The sequence below is a fragment of the Haematobia irritans genome, chromosome 2 (genome assembly GCF_050003625.1).
Source record: "Haematobia irritans isolate KBUSLIRL chromosome 2, ASM5000362v1, whole genome shotgun sequence".
Taxonomy (NCBI): Eukaryota; Metazoa; Arthropoda; class Insecta; order Diptera; family Muscidae; genus Haematobia; species Haematobia irritans.
Window position 1 is genome coordinate 37,396,517 of NC_134398.1, and position 20,192 is coordinate 37,416,708.

General features: G+C 28.4%; 3 protein-coding genes across 3 annotated transcripts in view; all 3 read right to left on the reverse strand.

Annotated features, from left to right (window-relative positions):
* Positions 1-20,192, reverse strand: part of Sema1a (semaphorin 1a) — a 1,157,214-nt gene that overhangs the window by 507,822 nt on the left and 629,200 nt on the right. The window lies entirely within an intron of this gene.
* On the reverse strand, positions 1,697-4,113 carry LOC142223951 (arylphorin subunit C223-like). Its single transcript, XM_075293755.1, has 2 exons — positions 3,904-4,113; positions 1,697-3,841 (listed from the first exon to the last, which is right to left on the reverse strand). Exons 1-2 carry the CDS (start codon positions 4,111-4,113, stop codon positions 1,697-1,699), a joined length of 2,355 nt encoding a protein of 784 aa, XP_075149870.1.
* LOC142223952 (arylphorin subunit C223-like) lies at positions 16,830-19,243 on the reverse strand. Its single transcript, XM_075293756.1, has 2 exons — positions 19,037-19,243; positions 16,830-18,968 (listed from the first exon to the last, which is right to left on the reverse strand). The coding sequence occupies exons 1-2, from the start codon at positions 19,241-19,243 to the stop codon at positions 16,830-16,832; spliced, it is 2,346 nt and encodes a 781-aa protein (XP_075149871.1).

A 20,192-nucleotide genomic window follows, 5' to 3' on the forward strand; every position in this document is an offset into this window, starting at 1 on the left:
TCCTATAGAAATAAAATTTTGACAACATTTTCTATAGAAATAATATTTTGACAAAATTTTTTAAGAAATAAAAATTTAACAAAATTTTCTATAGAAATAAAATTTTGACAGAATTTTCTATAGAAATAAAATTTTGACAGAATTTTCTATAGAAATAAAATTTTGACAAAATTTTCTATAGAAATAAAATTTTGACAAAATTTTCTATAGAAATAAAATTTTGACAAAATTTTCTTTAGAAATAAAATTTTGACAAAATTTTCTATAGAAATAAAATTTTGACAAAATTTTCTATAGAAATAAAATTTTGACAAAATTTTCTTTAGAAATAAAATTTTGACAAAATTTTCTATAGGAATAAAATTTTGACAAAATTTTCTATAGAAATAAAATGTTGACAAAATTGTCTATAGAAATAAAATGTTGACAAAATTGTCTATAGAAATTAAAAATTTGAGAAATTTTTATATATATATTTTTTTATATATATTTTTTTGACAAAATTTTCTACAGAAATAAAATTTTGACAAAATTTTCTATAGAAATAAAAGTTTGACTAAATTTTCTATAGAACTAAAATTTTGACAAAATTTTCTATAGAACTAAAATTTTGACAACATTTTCTATAGAAATACAATTTTGACAAAATTTTCTATAGAAATAAAATTTTGAGATAATTTTCTACAGAAATAAAATTTTGACAAAATTTTCTATAGAAATAAAATTTTGTCAAAATTTCCTATAGAAATAAAATTTTGACAAAATTTTCTATAGAAATAAAATTTTGAGATAATTTTCTACAGACATAAAATTTTGGCAAAATTTTCTATATAAATAAAATTTTGACAAAATTTTCTACAGAAATAAAATTTTGAGAATGTTTTCTATAGAAATAAAAAATTTGAGAAATTTTTATAAAGAAATAAAACTTTGACAAAATTTTATATAGAAATAAAATTTTGACATAATTTTCTATAGAAATAAAATTTTAAGAAAATTTTCTCTAGAAATAAAATTTTGACAAATTTTTCTAAAGAACTGAAATTTTGACAAAAGTTTCTATAGAAATAAAATTTTCAGAAAATTTTCTACAGAAAAAAAAATTTTAGAAAATTTTCTATAGTAATAAAATTTTGACAAAATTTTCTATAGAAATAAAATTTTGACAAAATTTTCTACAGAAATAAATTTTTGAGAAATTTTTCGACAGAAATAAAATTTTGAGAAATTTTTTACAGAAATAAGATTTTAACAAAATTTTGAGAAATTTTTTTTATAGAAATACAGTTTTGAGAAAATTTTCTCCATATACAATTTTTTTTTCTACAATTTTTTTTTGGTCAAAAAATTTTGACAAAATTTCCTATAGAAATAAAATTTTGACAAAATTTTCTATACATATGACATTTTCAATAGAAATAAAATTTTACAAAAATGTCTATTGAAATAAAATTTTGGCAAAATTTTCTATAGAAATAAAGAGTATTCAAAATTATTCGAATTATTCCCAGTTTTCGATTTTTGAACTTAATATATAAAATTTGTAATCATTTCAAAATTTCATTTAGATTTGTGAGAAACTTTAAATACTGTTTAAATTTAATATAAAAATTTATTGATTTTATAAAACAACAAAATTACAACAAATATCTTAAAGTCTATAAAATTAAATTGTTTAGTAATCATATCTCATTATTCAATTATGTAAATAGTTATAATCAAATTTTCCAAAATTCTCATATTCATAATCATGATATTTATCAAAAGTATCGAGATGATAAATTTTCACATCTTTGAAATACATATTGGGTACAAAAAATTCAAATTCATTGATTTTACGATCCAAAGGATAACCATAAGGATGATTATCGAAACGATAAATACCAGAAACAATGCTACATATGCTATTTTTGGGATCACTTGATGTAGAGCTGCTAGATTCAGTTTGAGGATAAACAAAAAAGAAAAATTGCATGGGCATACCATTGGGCCAACCACGAGGTATTAGCAAACGGTCGGGAAAATTACACTGTAGTGGAGAATAGTTCAAAGGAAATTCGTATTTACCCTCAAGGGCTGCCCTGACATACTGATAGAATTCCGTATAGGTGTGACGATCACCATTGGACCAATAAAAATCTTTAGAATTACGTGTAAAATTATTCACACCAGATTTCAATTGCACATGATATAAATCAATTTCAAGGAAATTTTCACGATTTTCATTTATCGATATCGTTTGACCGAATTGATCATATTTGGGCCCAAGAAATGTGCGTATAGCAATTTTTTCCTCCTTTTCAGATTTTATAAAGAATTCAAATTCGAAATTTTTGTGATTGAGACGAGATTGACGGGCCAATAGAGAGGTATTCCAAATAAATTCACCATCAACAAATCGAGGTTTATCGTTCAATAGATTGCTAACATCAAAGTCTACCCAATCGAAATAGGTATACAAATCGTTAACCTTAACTTCTAGAATTTCCACACCAGGAAAATGTAATTCACTATGGCTATAGGAAGGAATATAATCATAGAATTTGTTAAAGATGTGTGTGATCTTTTTGTAGAATTGATAGAATAAAGGATCGCGTAACAGAGTCTCATGGTTTAAGAAAACATGAGGTTGTATATACAGAGTCTTATCCTCCACAATTTGGCCAAAATATTTATGGGCATTGGTATACCAGAAGCCAAAGAAATATTTATCCAGACTATCAATATTACCTTGCATGATATCACCCAAATATTCAATAGCCTGGGGTTGATGTAAGTCTATTTTCTTACCATCACTAGTAAGATAATAACCTTGGGTTAGAATATCCTCAACACGTTCCAAAAAACGTTGAACCTTATGAATATATTGGAAATTTCCATACGTTTCATATTCATAATAATTTTTGCGATAAGAAAATCCCACACCATTGAAATGGATCAGTTGAGGATTATATCCATATTCCACATCCGAGTAGAAGGTTAGATCAGGAATATCCCCATAACCATGGGACAAACGCTCAAAGTAGTAACGAGTCAACATTTGACGAACAAAATAGAAATAAAATTCTCCACGAGAATCTCCTTCATTACCGAAATATTTACCACTCAGGAAGGGTGTATAATCCAAATTTATATAATACCAATAGGCATTCCATTCTAGATCTTCGGTAAAATAGGATAAAGCAGATTCCCTATTGATGAATTCCACATCGCGTGTGTAATCGACAGGCATCCAGAATTTCTTGACATCCTTAAGCATTTCCCCATATTTAGGATCTTCATTGAGATAATCAATATTGTCACGCAAGAAGAAATGATCATCACTATACCAGTGTTCTCCAAGGCCCATAAGTTTCCACCATTGCCATACTTTCCAATCCTTCGTGTAGAAATAATTCTTCAGCTGACCATATTCCTTAAAGTATTTCGTGTAATCCTTGTATAAGAAATCCTGATATTCCTTTTCATACATTGAATATTTCATCCAGTTATCATACTCAAATTTCTCAGCTTGATATATCAGCTTACTATTGAAGAAATATTGTGGAAATATTTCATAGATCATTGGCAATACAAAACCTTCCAAATCGGGACGATGCATAAGCGTTAATGTCAAGGCATGGACAAATAGACCTTCATTGGCATGTAAACGAGCCCAGCAAATATTGCGTTGCAAAATTTCCCAATTCTTGGCAAAATAAAAGAAATCCATTAATCCATACAACTGGTAAAAGTGTGAATCAACCAAGGCTCCAAAGAATTCACCCTTGGGCAAGGTCACTCCATGTTTATAGGCCTTGTAGTAGTTTTTCATATAGTGTCCATGATATTTCTCAGGCAACTGAAGGAAAATTTTGTTATAAAATTATTTTTTAATCCATTTTGTTTTGTTGGTCTACGTACCACATAATCCTCTATGTTAAAGCTAAACGATTTACCCAATTTTATATATTCCTCAAAGAATAAAGCATCTTCTATCCGATAAACAATTTCCAAGAGAAATTTTTGTTTTTCCAAAAACTCCTTATTTGCATACTTGGTATCCTTTGACAATACCGAGTTAGCTGCTGACACCAGGCCTATGATAGCCACAAATGCTATAGCAATTTTCATAATTATCTATAACAATTTGGCTTCGAAACTAAAATACTATTGAGATTATATGAACTTCAATCCAAGGTTTTTAGATCAATGATATTCTTTGTCTCTTTATTGGCATAATAGAAACTGATAAGGATTTTGTTTTCAAAAAAAATATATATATATATATTTTTATGATTAAAAATAGATTCATTCATATACACTTGTATCTGTCCAGTGTGTATAGAACCATCGCCAGATATTCCCAATATATGTCAAGAGTATATATATGGCAGTTCTTGAATTCGACAATTCACTAAAGAAATAAAATGTTAACAAAATTTTCTTTAGAAATAAAATTTTGACAAAATTAGAAATAAAAGTTTGACAAAATTTTCTATAGAAATAAAATTTTAACAAAATTTTCTATAGAAATAAAATTTTGACAAAATTTTCTTTAGAAATAAAATTTTGAAAAAAATTTTCTATAGAAATAAATTTTTGACCAAATTTTCTATAGAAATAAATTTTTGAATAAATTTTCTATAGAACTAACATTTTGAGAAAATTTTCTACACCCATAGAAAAAAATCATGAACGGCGTGGTCATTTCGAAACGATCCGTTCATAAAAGTGAATCAACACCCATGTGTTGTCAAACTGAGAACAGATGGGGTCAATCTGACAACGTAAAAATTAAACCATACGTTGTCAAAACAACAACCAGCGTTTATGATCTGAAAACGTAATGGTTACGAATTTATAAATAAAATTAAAAAAAAAATATTTCCGCTACCGTGACTCGAACCTGTGTTGTTTGCACCAAGGCCGTATTCAGGGGGGGGGGAGATGAGGGGGATCAAACCCCCCCCGAAATGAATGAATATTTTTATATAAATAAATACATATTTTAAGCTGCATAGAAAAATCTTATCGAAGATGTTGAAGAACATCTGGAGGTTTTATTTTGAAAAACGCTTACCTATAAAACTTGCACAAATCATAGAATACTAGTTGAAAAGCCCGTCAAACGACAGTCGAAAAAAAAACAAATTGTTTTTGTTCTCGCACCACAAATTTCATTTTTGGAAAATGTATTTCTGCTTTTTAAGTGTGTTTGTTGTTCTTTTTGTGAACATGACTCGCTTTGTTTGGCCATAGAACAACAACGAAACAGCCAAACATACGTGTGTAAATGAAATGGAGCAAAACCTGCGAAAAGAACCTTCCTAATTTAGCGATGGAAGCAATAAAGAGATATTTCCAAACGTGCATATTTTAAAAATTTTGGTCACTTTACCAGTTATTCAGGGATGGAAAATACAATTTTTAAGAAAGTACAAAAAAGGTATTTTTTGATCGGAAAGGTACTTGTTACTAAATTTCAACAAAAATTTCACTTGAATATTATTGTCAAGAGACTGAATTTTAAAGAAAATAAAATTTTGACAAAATTTTCTATATAAATAAAATTTTGCAAAAATTTTCTATAGAAATAAAATTTTCCATTCGTTTTGTTTTGTTATTGTTGGTTTTGATCTTTAAGCATTGTTGTTTTTTTTGTTGCAGCTTAAAACCATACATTGACTAAACTACAAGTGTAGTTTAACCAACAGAGGAAAATAATGTTTGTCAAATTTATTTGGGCAAAGACCTATAGACTGCAAGATGTTTGGATGGTTTCGGAATTACCACATTCCTTATCAGCATCCTCTATTTGCAGCAAAACTATCAACCAATTATTGGAATAAATTCAGGCAGTTCATTAAACCCAACAATGAACCACACTTGAACCCTCCGAAAAAAGGTTTTGTATGATAGCCGGCTTATGCCGAAATAATTTTGCAAAAAAATTCTATAGAAAAAAAAATTTTGCAAAATTTTTTCCATAGAAATAAAATTTTGCAAAAATTTCCTATAGAAATAAAATTTTTACAAAATTTTCAATTGAAATAAAAGTTTGACAAAATTTTCTATAAAAATAAAATTTTGCAAAAATTCTATGTAGAAATAAAATTTTGACAACATTTTCTACCGAAACAAAAAATCGATAATATAGAATCGCATTCTTTTTTCGACTAAAACATTCTTGAAGTTCAATAAAATCTTGTTTTGACTATGTCTTTTACAAAATCGAAATTTTCTTCCCACATGAACATGTCTGTTTTGCCATATTTGTAAAAGACTATTAGCAAATAAGGTTGATAAAGACTTTCTCAAAATATTAAAATATTTTGTCAAAGCTATTGTACCATAAATCTGATATCGACTCAAAAATGTCTACACAAAAGGTACTAAATCATTCGCGGGGGTACTGCGTTACTGACCGGGGTGAAAAAGTTTTGAAAAAAGTACTATAGTACTGCATTTTCCATCCCAGCAGTTACTACGTGCTCATCCGAACGTTCATTTTTAACAATGAAGAGATTCATGGCTGAACAAGAAGGTTAAATACTGGGGCCATATGAGTACAATTTTTTTATTTCGACCAAATTTTAAGATGTCAAAATCATATGTTTATGGTGATTGCAGCTCTCCAAATGACACTGCATAGCAAATGCATCTCAAACAAACTCGCGCATTCATAGCTGGAGAATTGTTCAAAGATGACTTGAGTATCTTGATAACATATTCCAGACCCAAAATACCACGCACATCAGTTTTTAAACTGCATCATAAACTGTTTTTGTTAATAGATGGCGAATGTCCATTTGACTGACTTCCATTATTAACTTTGGTCTCATATCGGCGTTCCTCGGATGAATTATCCACTTCACAATAACTCATAGGTGACACAATTAAATTTGAACCTTTATTTTTCTCTGGATTTGAATTATTTTTTCAGTACAATTGAAGAAATAAATAATTGCCACTTTTGCCAATGCCATACGATTCTTTTATCAGCTGATTTTGACTTCTTAAAATTGTAAACAACATATTGAAATTTGTTGTTTTTGTTATCGTGATTCAACCTCCTTATTCAGCCATGGAAGTGATTAAAGACGTATCTTAGAAATTCGACTAGCGAGAGTAGACTCAAAGGATTGGCATTAAATCAAGAAGTCATTGATTTATTTGCTGCCCAAAAAGCCCGTCGGTTCAATTTAATATTATAAAAATATTGTATACATACCTATGCATAATTAAAATTTTCTACACATGAGATTATATGAATATTTTTTTTTTAAGTTGAACCCCCCCGAATTAAAATCCTGGCTACGGCCTTGGTTTGCACGATACGCGTTAGCAGTCGCCTTAGCACATTGCACCAACGGCAGAGTTGCCATAACACCGTCTAACGATTATTTTAAGACTTTTCATGGCCAAAGAAAAACGAATGCCGTTCATGAAATCATGAACGCCCGTGGACGAAATCGTGAACATTCCGTTTTGATTTTTTGTGAACGTTTCCGTTTCATTTTGCCATCGTCCGTTTACGATTGTGAAACGAAATCTTTTCTATTAGTGTATAGACATAAAATTTTGACAAAATTGTCTATAGAAATAAAATCTTCACAAAATTTTCTATAGAAATAAAATTTTGAGAATATTTTCTATAGAAATAAAATTTTGAAATAAAATTTTGACAAATTTTTCAATAGGAATGAATTTTTCACAGAAGTAAAATTTTGCAATTTTTCTAGAGAAATACAATTTTCACAAAATTATCAAAACTTTTTTACAAAATTTGCTAAAGAAATAAAATATTGACAAAAAATTTCTATAGGAAAAACATTTTGACAAAATTTCCTATAGAAATAAAATTTTAACAATATATTCTACAGAATTAAACATTTGACAAAATTTTCTATAGAAAAACAATTTTGACAATATATTCTACAGCAACAAAAATTTGACAAAATTTTTTATAGAAATAAAATTTTGACAAAGTTTTTTATAGAAATAAAATTTTTAAAAATTTTGACAAAATTGTCTATAGAAATAATATTTTGGCAACATTTTCTATAGAAATGAAATTTTGCCAGAATTTTCCATAGAAATAAAATTTTGCAAAAATTGTCTATAGAAACAAAAGTTTGACAAAAGTTGCTATAGAAATAAAATTTTCACAAAATTTTCTAGAGAAATACAATTTTTACAAAATTGTCAATAGAAACAAAATTTTTTAAAAATTTGATAAAGAAATAAAATGTTGACAAAAAAATTATATAAAAAAACATTTTGACAAAATTTTCTATAGAAATAAAATTTTGACAATATTTTCTACAGAAAGAAAATTTTGACAAAAATTTTTATAGAAATAAAATTTTGACAAAGTTTTTTACAGAAATAAAATTTTTACAAATTTTGACAAAATTGTCTAAAGAAATAATATTTTGGCAATATTTTCTATAGAAATAAAATTTTGCCAGAATTTTCCATAGAAGTAAAATTTTGCAACAATTTTCTCTAGAACCAAAAGTTTGACAAAAGTTTCTATAGAAATAAAATGTTGACAAAATTTTCCATAGAAGTAAAATTTTGCAAAAATTTTCTATAGAAATAAAAGTTTGACAAAAGTTTCTATAGAAATAAAATTTTCACAAAACTTTCTACAGAAATAAAATTTTCACAAAATTTTCTAGAGAAATACAATTTTCACAAAATTGTCAATAGAAATAAAATTTTTAAAAAATTTGCTTAAGAAATATTTAAAATGTTGACAAAAAATTTCTATAGAAAAAACATTTTGACAAAATTTTCTATAGAAATAAAATTTTGACAATATATTCTACAGAATTAATTTTTTAACAAAATTTTCTACAGAAATAAAATTTTGACAAAATTTTCTACAGCAACAAAATTTTGACAAATTTTTTTTATAGAAATAAAATTTTGACAAAATTTTTTATGGAAATAAAATTTTGACAAAATTTTTTATAGAAATAAAATTTTGAATTTTTGACAAAAAAAATTCTATAGAAAAATTTTTTTATAGAAATAAAATTTTGACAAAATTTTCTATAGAAATAAAATTTTGACAAAATTTTCTATAGAAATAAAATTTTGACAAAATTTTCTATAGAAATAAAATTTTGACAAAATTTTCTATAGAAATAAAATTTTGAGGAAATTTTTTATAGAAATAAAATGTTGACAAAATTTTCTATAAAAATAAAATTTTGCCAAAAATTTTCAATAGAAATAAAATTTTGCCAAAAATTTTCGATAGAAATAATACATAGAGAAGATATGTCTGGGCTAATGTTACCGGCTATTTATGAAATTTTTCCTCAATATTTTCTGCATGGAAAATTTATACACAAAGCGGAAAATTTCAATCAACAAAAATGGATGGAGAATAATGTTTCGCTGATTGTTGAAGCAATTGATGAAGAATTTAAAATCTGGCAATAGTGAAAATTAATTGATTTAAATTAACATTGGTATAAAGAAGATCACTTAATTTTAAGTGATAATATGGATATATACAAATATGATGGAAAGTTGCGGCATATATTGGGAGATGTGTAGAAATTTTGGATGCCAGTCGATTATACACCCAGAGAAGGAATATGATCATCTCAAACATGTTTTAAGAGCAAAATGTTATTTTTGGGTAGTGACCATGTAACATGGATTTCGCAACCATGTTATTTTCTAGGAAATCATGTATCTGATTTCGGCAAACAGGTTATATTTGACGAGAAAATAACATTTTAGTGACAAACATGTTACATGGTCACCATACAAAAATAACATTTTGCTCTTGAAACATGTTTGAGGTGATCATATTCCTTCTCTGCGTGTAGTCGTGCCATTGCTATAACTCATAGAATTACTCGCTTATCGAATTTCATGGAAGGTGTTGATTGAAATTGTTTTTGGTATTATTTTAATATGGATTATGCCGCCTTTTAGATGGTAAACGCTTTGGTCTGCACAAAGATCGCCATGGTGAATATTATGTGTATATGACACGTCAAATTTTGGGCCATTATTATATGGAACGTTTATCCCAAAACTTTGCTTAATTTAATTTCTATAGAACATTTTTGCAAAAATTTATTTCTATCGAACATTTTTTCAAAATTTTTTCTACAGAAAATTTTGTTAAAAAAACACATAGAAATATGTGTATTATTTTATAAAAATTAAGTCTAACAAGATATTGCTCTTTTTGTGATATATTTTGTTTTGTTTGATATCTCTAAATGCCATTTATGTGTCACATTTTTTTAGTATCAAATATACATACCAAATAATATTGATTTTTATTTAAGAACATTTCCAAGTACATACCTGAAAATAGACAAAATATTATATATTAATTGTGAAATTCTGGATGGTGAAAAAGTAAAGAAAATATTCGGTGAAAAAGTAGTGAAAATATTCGGCTTGGATCCGAAAATTGTGCAAAATCGAATGAAAAGTAAAATACATTACTTTTGATTCGATTTTGTCATATCTCTGACTGAAGATCATTCTTTTAAGTAATTCACTTGAAAGTGATTCTTTAAGCCTCTAATTATTTCGGATTCATTTAAAAAATGAGAATAATCTGAAAACAAAGTAAAAAATTTTGTCTACAATTACGATTTTAGTCGCTGCGGTAAGTGATATCAAAAATGAAATGTGACATCTCACTTTAGATCCAGTTCGAAGGACCACGAATAACTGTGGGATCTTTATATCAGGAGAGTTTATGATCCTTCGAACTGAATCTACAGCGAGAAGCCAGAATAAAATACTTTTTTTTGAATTCACTTGGGATGAGCACAGTAAATATTTTTGGATCTAGTTTGGTTTCAGATGTAACTCACTCATACCATACACACCAAAGTGGATAATTGTTATACCTGAAAATACGCAAAGAAATTTTTCTGTAGTTGGTAAACCCTGTTTTCCCATGAATTGTTAATTTCACGGATTTATTTCCGATGAAATGAAATAAAATCTCGTTGTATGTATTTAGATCTAATTTAAGAAAATGTAAACACGACATCATAATATCATAGAAAATTTATAAAATTAAGTTAGTTCGTATTTTCTTTTCTTTATTTTTTTAATTTTTTCAAATTAATGTGCAACCTTTTTTTCGAGTACCTTTATAGAAACCTAACAGAAAACGGAAAAAAATGCGCCACTGTTTTTAAATTCAGAAATAAAAATTTGACAAAATTTTATATAGAAATAAAATTTTGAGAAAATTTTCTATAGAAATAAAATTTCGAGAAAATTTTCTATAGAAATAAAATGTTGAGAACATTTTCTATAGAAATACAATTTTAACAAAATTTTCTATAGAAATACAATTTTAGCAAAATTTTCTATAGCAATACAATTGTGACAAAATTTTCTATAGAAATAAAATTTTGACAACATTTTCTATAGATATAAAATTTTGACAAAATTTTCTATTGACAAAAATTTCTATAGAAATAAAATTTTGACAAAATTTTCTATTGAAATAAAATTTTGACAAAATTTTCTATTGAAATAAAATTTTGACAAAATATTCTATAGAAATAAAATTTTGAGAAAATTTATATACAGAAATAAAATTTTAACAAAATTTTCTATGGAAATAAAATTTTGACAAAATTTTCTATTGAAATAAAATTTTGGCAAAATTTTCTATCGAAAAAAAAATTCGTTTTGTTTATTATTATTGGTTTCTCTTCAATCATTATTGTTGTTTTTGATCTCAGGATTGACTAAACTACAAGTGTAGCTTAACCAACAGAGGAAAAGTATGTTTGTCTAATTTATTTGGGCAAAACCCTATAGACTGCAAGATGGTTGGTTGTACAGCTGTTTCGGAATTACCACATTCCTCATCAGCATCCTCTACTTGCAGCAAAACTATCAACCAATTATCAGAATAAATTCAAGTAATTCACTCAACCCAAAGTGAACTACACTTGAACCTTCCGAAAAAAAGGTGTGATAGTCGGCTACTGCCTAAACAAATTTGCAAGCATATCTCTTTTCCTTTGCCAAACTCAAATCATCGATTTGAATGTAGTTGGCTGGGTTACGTTTCCTCTGTTGTTTAAGCTACACTTGTAGTTTAGTCAATGCATGGTTTTAAGCTGAGATCAAACACAACAATAAAAAATAAAATTTTGACAAAATTTTTTATAGAAATAAAATTTTTGACAAAATTTTCTATTGAAATAAAATTTTGACAAAATTTTCTATTGAAATAAAATTTTGACAAAAATTTGTATTGAAATAAAATTTTGACAAAAATTTGTATAGAAATAATATTTTACCAAAATTTTCGATTGAAATAAAATTATGACAAAATTTTGTATTGAAATAAAATTTTGACAAAATTTTCTATCGAAAAAAAAAATTTGACAAAATTTTCTATTGAAATAAAATTTCGAAAAAAATTTTTATTGAAATAAAATTATGACAAAATTTTCTGTCGAAAAAAGAAATGTTGACAAAATTTTCTATTGAAATAAAATTTCGAAAAAAAATTTTATTGAAATAAAATTTTGACAAAATATTCTATAGAAATAAAATTTTGAGAAAATGTATATATAGAAATAAAATTTTAACAAAATTTTCTATAGCAATAAAATGTTGACAAAAATTTCTATTGAAATAAAATTTTGTGAAAGTTTTCTATAGAAATAAAATTTTGTGAATGTTTTCTATAGAAATAAAATTTTGACAAAGTTTTCTATAGAAATAAAATGTTGACAAAATTTTCTATAGAAATAAAATTTTGACAAAAATTTCTATTGAAATAAAATTTTGTGAAAGTTTTCTATAGAAATAAAATTTTGTGAATGTTTTCTGTAGAAATAAAATTTTGACAAAGTCTTCTATAGAAATAAAATTTTGACAAAATTTTCTATGGAAATAAAATTTTTACAAAATTTTCGATTGAAACAACATTTTGAAAAAATTTTCTATTGAAATAAAGTTTTGACAAAATTTTCTATTGAAATAACATTTTGACAAAATTCTCTATAGCAATAAAATTTTGACAAAATTATCTATAGAAATAATATTTTAACAAAACTTTCTATAGAAATAAAATTTTGACAAAATTTTCTATTGAAATAAAATTTCGACAAAAATTTTTATTGAAATAAAATTTTGACAAAATTTTCTATAGATATAAAATTTTGACAAAATTTTCTATTGAAATAAAATTTCGACAAAATTTTTTATTGAAATAAAATTTTGACAAAATATTCTATAGAAATAAAATTTAGAAAATTTATATATAGAAATAAAATTTAAACAAAATTTTCTATAGCAATACAATTTTGACAAAAATTCTATTGAAATAAAATTTTAACAAAATTTTCTATGGAAATAAAATTTTGGCAAAGTTTTCGATTGAAATAAAATTTTGACAAAATTTTGTATTGAAATAAAATTTTGACAAAATTTTTAATTGCAATAAAATTTTGACAAAAATTTTAATTGAAATAAAATTTTGACAAAAATTTTAATTGAAATAAAATTTTGACAAAATTTTATATTGAAAAAAATTTGACAAAATTTTCTATCGAAATAAAATTTTGACAAAATTTTCTATAAAACTAAAATGTTGACAAAATTTTCTATAGAAATAAACTGTTGACAAAATTTTCTATTGAAAAAAAAATTTGATAAAATTTTCTATCGAAATAAAATTTTGAAAAAATTTTCTATAAAACTACAATTTTGACAAAATTTTCTATAGAAATTAAATTTTAAAATGAAAATTCTATGTTTTTTCGAGCTTGAGATCTATATGTTTTTTATTTATATTTTCTTTAATATTTCGCAATTTTCTTGAATTGCTTCTTCAGGAAGTATTGATCTATAATAAATTTATTATAATAGATTACATTAGTAGTATATACTAATTGCTAAAATCTTATTCTACTTAAGAACTACAACGACGAAGAGGAAAACGTAAAAAGGAGTTTAAATCAACGCCTCTCCAATGAAGAAAGCAGTGAACTTTGGAAAAAACAAGGGGAAAACATACAAAAAATAAAAGAAAAATCAAAAGAGATACAAAAGGCTAAATTCAATAAACTGAGAGAAAAACAAAAATCTGATCTTGACATAAAAATAAACGAAAAATGGTTCGTCAATAAAACAAGTACTGAATTCCCAGATGACATAAAGTGGCTTCTCTCACTTGGGCCAAAATTCGGTCTACCGGCACAGAAAGATGATTTCCCACTTTTTAAATACATAGCTGATGGAGAAAACTTAATACAAACACACACCAACAAGGAACAACAAGAACGAGCCAGAACAAAATTTGCTACATCATTAGAAAATCATCTCAACAAAATGAACCTGAACGGAAGAGATAGATTTGTTTCGAACACAGTGGACAGAACCAGGAAATTCTTGAAAACTCACAAGAATATCTCAATCCTGAACGCAGATAAGGGTAACGTAACTGTGGCTATGGAGAAAAGAGACTACAAAGACAGAATGCAGAAAATAGTAGGGGATATTATGTCCTACCAAAGGCTAAACAAGGACCCAACACAAGGCCTACAAAAGAAAAACAACGAAATAGTAGATGAACTTTTCAAGAATAATATCATTTCTGAATCTGAAAAACGAAGAATGAAGACGGAAATTGCAACTGCCCCTAGACTATACGGCGTACCAAAAATACACAAAGACAATTTCCCATTAAGGCCGATATGTTCGTCGGTAAACGCACCATCAGCAGCAATGAGTAAATTCCTGGTAAATATACTGAAAAAACTTACCACGGGATCTAAATATAATATAAAGGACTCGGTACAATTTAGAAATAAGATCAAAGATATGACTATAAAACACGACGAAAAACTGATATCGTTTGATGTGGTGTCACTTTTTCCCAGTGTACCGGTGGACCTCGCCCTCAGGATTATAGAAGAAAGATGGGACGAAATAGAAGCACACACAAATATGACAAAGGCATTATTCATAAAGACATTGAAATTTTGTATAATAGACAACAGATATTTCAAATACGACGACAAGATATATAGACAAAAGAAAGGTTTACCGATGGGATCACCAGCCTCTCCAATTATCGCTGACATATTAATGGAGAGACTACTAGACAGCTGTATGCAAAAACTGACAATAAGACCGAAGTTCATAACGAAATACGTGGATGATTTATTTGCAATCGTCAAGGAAACGGAAATAGAAAAAACGCTGACAACACTTAACAGTTATCACAACAATATCCGGTTTACAATGGAGCTAGAACAACAACAAAAATTGCCGTATTTAGATTTATTAATCATCAGGGACAAAGATAAACTTACAATGGACTGGTACCAAAAAAACACAGCTTCTGGAAGAATTATGAACTTCTTCTCAAACCATCCAAAACAGATAATAATAAATACAGCAAAAAACCTAATCCAAAGAGCACTAACTATCAGCGATCAACAATTCCAACAAAAAAACAAGAAAAAACTACACGATATCTTGGAATACAACAATTTTCCCCCGAACATCATAAAAAAGTTAATAGCGAATTACAAGCCTTCATCAGAACAGACGGACGATAACAAAGATCCAAAATCATACAAATCGTTGACATACATACCAACGATCTCAGAAAGGATAGCAAAGTCCGATATTTTCGATACAAATAAATACAACTTGGCTCATAAATCCAACAATACACTAAAAAATCTTTTTACCAATACCAAAGACAACATCCCCTTATCCGAAACCCCAAACGTCATTTATGAGATTCCGTGCGATGGAAAAGAAAAGTGTCAGATGATATATATAGGAACTACCAAAAACAAATTAAAAACAAGATTATCAGGACATAAATCCGACATAAAAATACGGAATAACAACAGCAAGCTACAAAAAACTGCGCTAGCGACACACTGTGCAGCAACAAACCACCAACCAATCTTTGATAGAGTTCGTGTTTTACAACGAGAGAGCAACACGAGCAAAAGATACACCTTAGAAATGTTACACATCAACAACGTACCAACAACGAGGAGAATAAATTACAAAACGGACACGGACAACATCGCTCACATATACAGACAAATGATATGCAGAAACGATGGGAAAAAGAACAACGCGCAGGTTGCATAACAGCATCCACACTCAGTGCAATATTAAAAACAGACGAGAGCAGTGATGTTTCGCTGTCTCTAACAAAAATATGTGTTGTGTTTAGTTGTTGTAACTGATGTAAGTGAAGGATAGTTGTATCTACCCATTTGTTATGTTCGCCTAGTAGAATGTGTCATATTGAGATGTTTATCATTTATGCTAAAAATGTACTAAATGTTAGAATAAGATTGTAGCAATTAGTATATACTACTAATGTAATCTATTATAATAAATTTATTATAGATCAATACTTCCTGAAGAAGCAATTGAAGAACAATTGCGAAATATTGAAGAAAATATAAATAAAAAACATATAGATCTCAAGCTCGAAAAAACATAGAATTTTCATTTGAAAAACAAAGATCGAAAAAGCACAAAAATCAAAAAATAAAATTTTGACAAATTTTTCTGTTGCAATAAAATTTTGACACAAATTTCTATAGAAATAAAATTTTGACAAAATTTTCTATTGAAATAAACTTTCGAGAAAAAAATTTTATTGAAATAAAATTTTGACAAAATATTCAATAGAAATAAAATTTTGAGAAAATTTATATATAGAAATAAAATTTAAAACAAATTTTCTATAGCAATAAAATTTTGACAAAAATTTCTACTGAAATAAAATTTTGACAAAATTTTGTATGTGTTTTTTCTCATTATAATTTAATGGTTAAAATTTAAAAATTATAAAAATAACTATAATCAAAAGAACCAAATTTCTCATATTTGTAATCATGGTATTTCTCAAAAGTATCTTGGTGATAAACTTTAACGTCCTTCAAATACATATTGCGTACAAAAAATTCAAATTCATCAATTTCACGATCCAAAGGATAAGAAAAAGGCATATCATCAACGTTGTTTAAACCACGAATATTGCCGCAATGATAGGCGAAATCATGTTCATGGCTAAGCTCATAAGAGGCATTAAATGGATGCACAAAGAACAATAATTGCATGGGCAAGCCCTCCTTCCAGCCGCGAGGTAATACCAAACGATCAGGATAGGCACAAAAAGATTGATCATGCGTCAAAGGATAATCATATTTGCCCTCATAGGCCAACATCACATATTTGTACGTTTCAGTGTATGTGGTGTGATCATCTTTACTGTAGAAAAAGTCCTTGGAACTGCGTTTGAAGGCATTAGTACCCGACATAAGTTCATAATAGAATTCATCAAATACCAAAAAGTTTTCACGGTTCTTATTCAAGGGGATAATTTTACCATATTCATCGTATTTGGGTCCATAGAAAGCACGGACAACAACCTTTTGATCCTTGTCCGACTTAATGATATATTCAATATCAAAGTCTTTGTGATTCAATCTCATTTGACGACCAAACAAGGATTTATTCCAAACGAATTCGCCATCAACAAATAAGGGTTTATCATTCAACAAATTGGTCACATCAAAATCAACCAAATCGAAATAGGTAACCAAATCTCTGATAACAACCTTCTCAATTTCAACACCAGGGAATAGTAAGTCCCGCTGGCTGTAAGGTTTAACATATTTGTAGAATTGTTGGAAAACATTGGTAACTTTCTTATAGAATTGATAGAATAAAGGATCACGTAACATGGTTTCATAGTTGAGGAAAACATGAGGCACTATGTGATCAAAATTTTCAGAGGCTTCACCAAAGTACATATGGGCATAGCTATACCAGAAACTGAAGAAATATTTGTCATAAGTATCAATATTACCATGAGCCATATTGCCTATATATTCTATAGCCTTGGGATCATGTAAATTGATCTTATGACCTTCTGCAGTGGTGTAATAGCCTTGGGTCACAATATTCTCAAGACGTTGGAAGAAATCCATGACCCTGTCAAAATAATCAAAATTACCATAGGTTTTATAGTCGAAATAGTTTTTGCGGTAAGAGAATCCCACACCATTGTAGTGGATCAATTGAGGATCATAGCCAGATTCCAATTCAGTGAAAAAGGAAAATTCTGGTATCTCACCAAAGCCATTGGATAAACGCTCCACATAATAGCGAGCAATCATAGTACGCAAGTAATAGAAGAAATATTCACCACGGCGATTCTCCACCATATTAAAATCCGCACCTTTTAGGCATGGGAAATAGTCCAAGTTCAAGTAATACCAAAAGGCATTCCATTCAACATCCTCAGTGAAGTAAGACAACTCTGACTCCTTGTTGAAGAGGTATTGATCACGGCTATAGTCGACAGGCATCCAGAATTTCTTGACGTCCTTCATCATTTCGAAGTATTTCGAGTCCTTGATCAGTTCATGCACATTGTCACGCATAATGAAATGATCCTCAGAATACCAATGTTCACCCAAGCCCATGAGTTTCCACCATTGCCATATCTTCCAGTCTTTGGTATAGAAATATTCATAATTCTGATATTGCTTGAAATACTTGGCGTTATCAGCATAGATGATATCTTTGTAGTCCTTTTCGTACATGATATATTTGCTCCAGACATTGTAATCGAATTTCTCAGCTTCATAGATGAATTTACTGTTGAAGAAATACTGAGGAAAAATTTCATAGATGGCTGGCAAGGTCAAATATTCAAAATCAGGACGATGCATAACAGCCAAACTCAAGGCATGAACGAACAGGGCCTCATTGGCATGCAGACGGGCCCAGCAGACATTGCGTTGGAAAATCTCCCATGTCTTGGCATAATAGAAGAAATCAAACAATCCTGACAATTGCTCCAGATGAGGCTCTACGGTGGCAGCAAAGTATTCACCCTTGGGCAAGGTCACACCGCATTTATAGGCCTTATAGTATTTCTCCATAAAATCATTGTGTGATTTGGGTAACTAAAAATTGGGCCAGGGATAAATTGTTAAATTTTCTTTTTAAGAAATTCTTACGTTCCTTCACTTACATTGTAATCGTCCTTGTGATAGACAAACGATTTTCCCAATTTAATATATTCCTCGAAGAACAAAGGATCCTCTACACGATAAACAATCTCGAAGAGGAACTTTTGTTTGGACAAAAATTCCTTATCAGCATATTTGGTTTCTTTTATTGGATATGGCCCGGCTGCTACAAGGCCAAGAAGGAGCAATAAGGCAATGATGATTTTCATGTTTCCCTTCTCTCCTATCTCGGGGTTTTTAGTTAAGACTTCAGCAATGTCTGAAGAAATGTCCGGGGCATTTATATAGCCACATTTCTATTGAGTCTTATCATCGGATTTTAGTTAATTATGTTTGTTTTTTATGTTGCCTTTCTAATTGATAAGAAGATTGTGCCAAGCGAAAATAGCATCTAGTAGGCTTGGATTTGTATGACCTATTTTGTCGCCAATAAGGCAATGATGTCGCAGGTCATAATTGATTTCTTATACAACTAAATGCATAAGCTTGGATATGCTACGATTTTTTTGGATTTGAAATCTAATGTCATTGATCACATGTAAAGGAAATAAAAAGTGATGACGCGAGCACACGTTAGCTACGCTGCTATCAATCCTTGATAGTTAGGAATTGAAGTAACTACACTCGCCTGATCTTAGTTGCGCCAAAACTACCCTAGTCTGTCGTGAGATGTCTCTTTCCTCTGATGCCATGGGCTGTGATGGAACTCCAAGAACAGTTCTAACCTTGTAGCTTCTCACCGCTTCAGCTACAGTATCGTCATGAATCCTGTTCAGATCTGGCTGCTATGCGGCCTATATGTTCTCTTTTATAAAGACTGATATCGCTCTCTAGTTAGTGAAGATAAAAACTTACATTACTGGGTGGTGATTGTCTATCCATGAGATGGTGATTTAAATGGTGAGTGCGATAACAACCCAGGAGATACTGCTTTGGCAACATTTAAATGTATCTACGTACAAAGATGGTCACTGACCATTGACCGGTCACTTTCCTTATAGGTAGTCACGATTGCTTCTATATCCGCAACCCAAGTGCCGCCGGCAAGCTAATTGAAGACCTTCTTTCTACTTCGTAACTTATCACATATTGCAATGACGTGGACGGACCACTTAAAACGTCTATCGAATATGAACCCGTTAAGTAGCTTGTTAGCGG

Coding starts and splice junctions, on each gene's coding strand:
- LOC142223951 (XM_075293755.1), bottom strand. CDS start 4,113: ATGAAAATTGCTATAGCATTTGTGGCTATCATAGGCCTGGTGTCAGCA. Junction 3,842..3,903: donor TTAACATAGAGGATTATGTG/GTACGTAGACCA, acceptor ATTTTCCTTCAG/TTGCCTGAGAAATATCATGG.
- LOC142223952 (XM_075293756.1), bottom strand. CDS start 19,243: ATGAAAATCATCATTGCCTTATTGCTCCTTCTTGGCCTTGTAGCAGCC. Junction 18,969..19,036: donor ATCACAAGGACGATTACAAT/GTAAGTGAAGGA, acceptor CCCAATTTTTAG/TTACCCAAATCACACAATGA.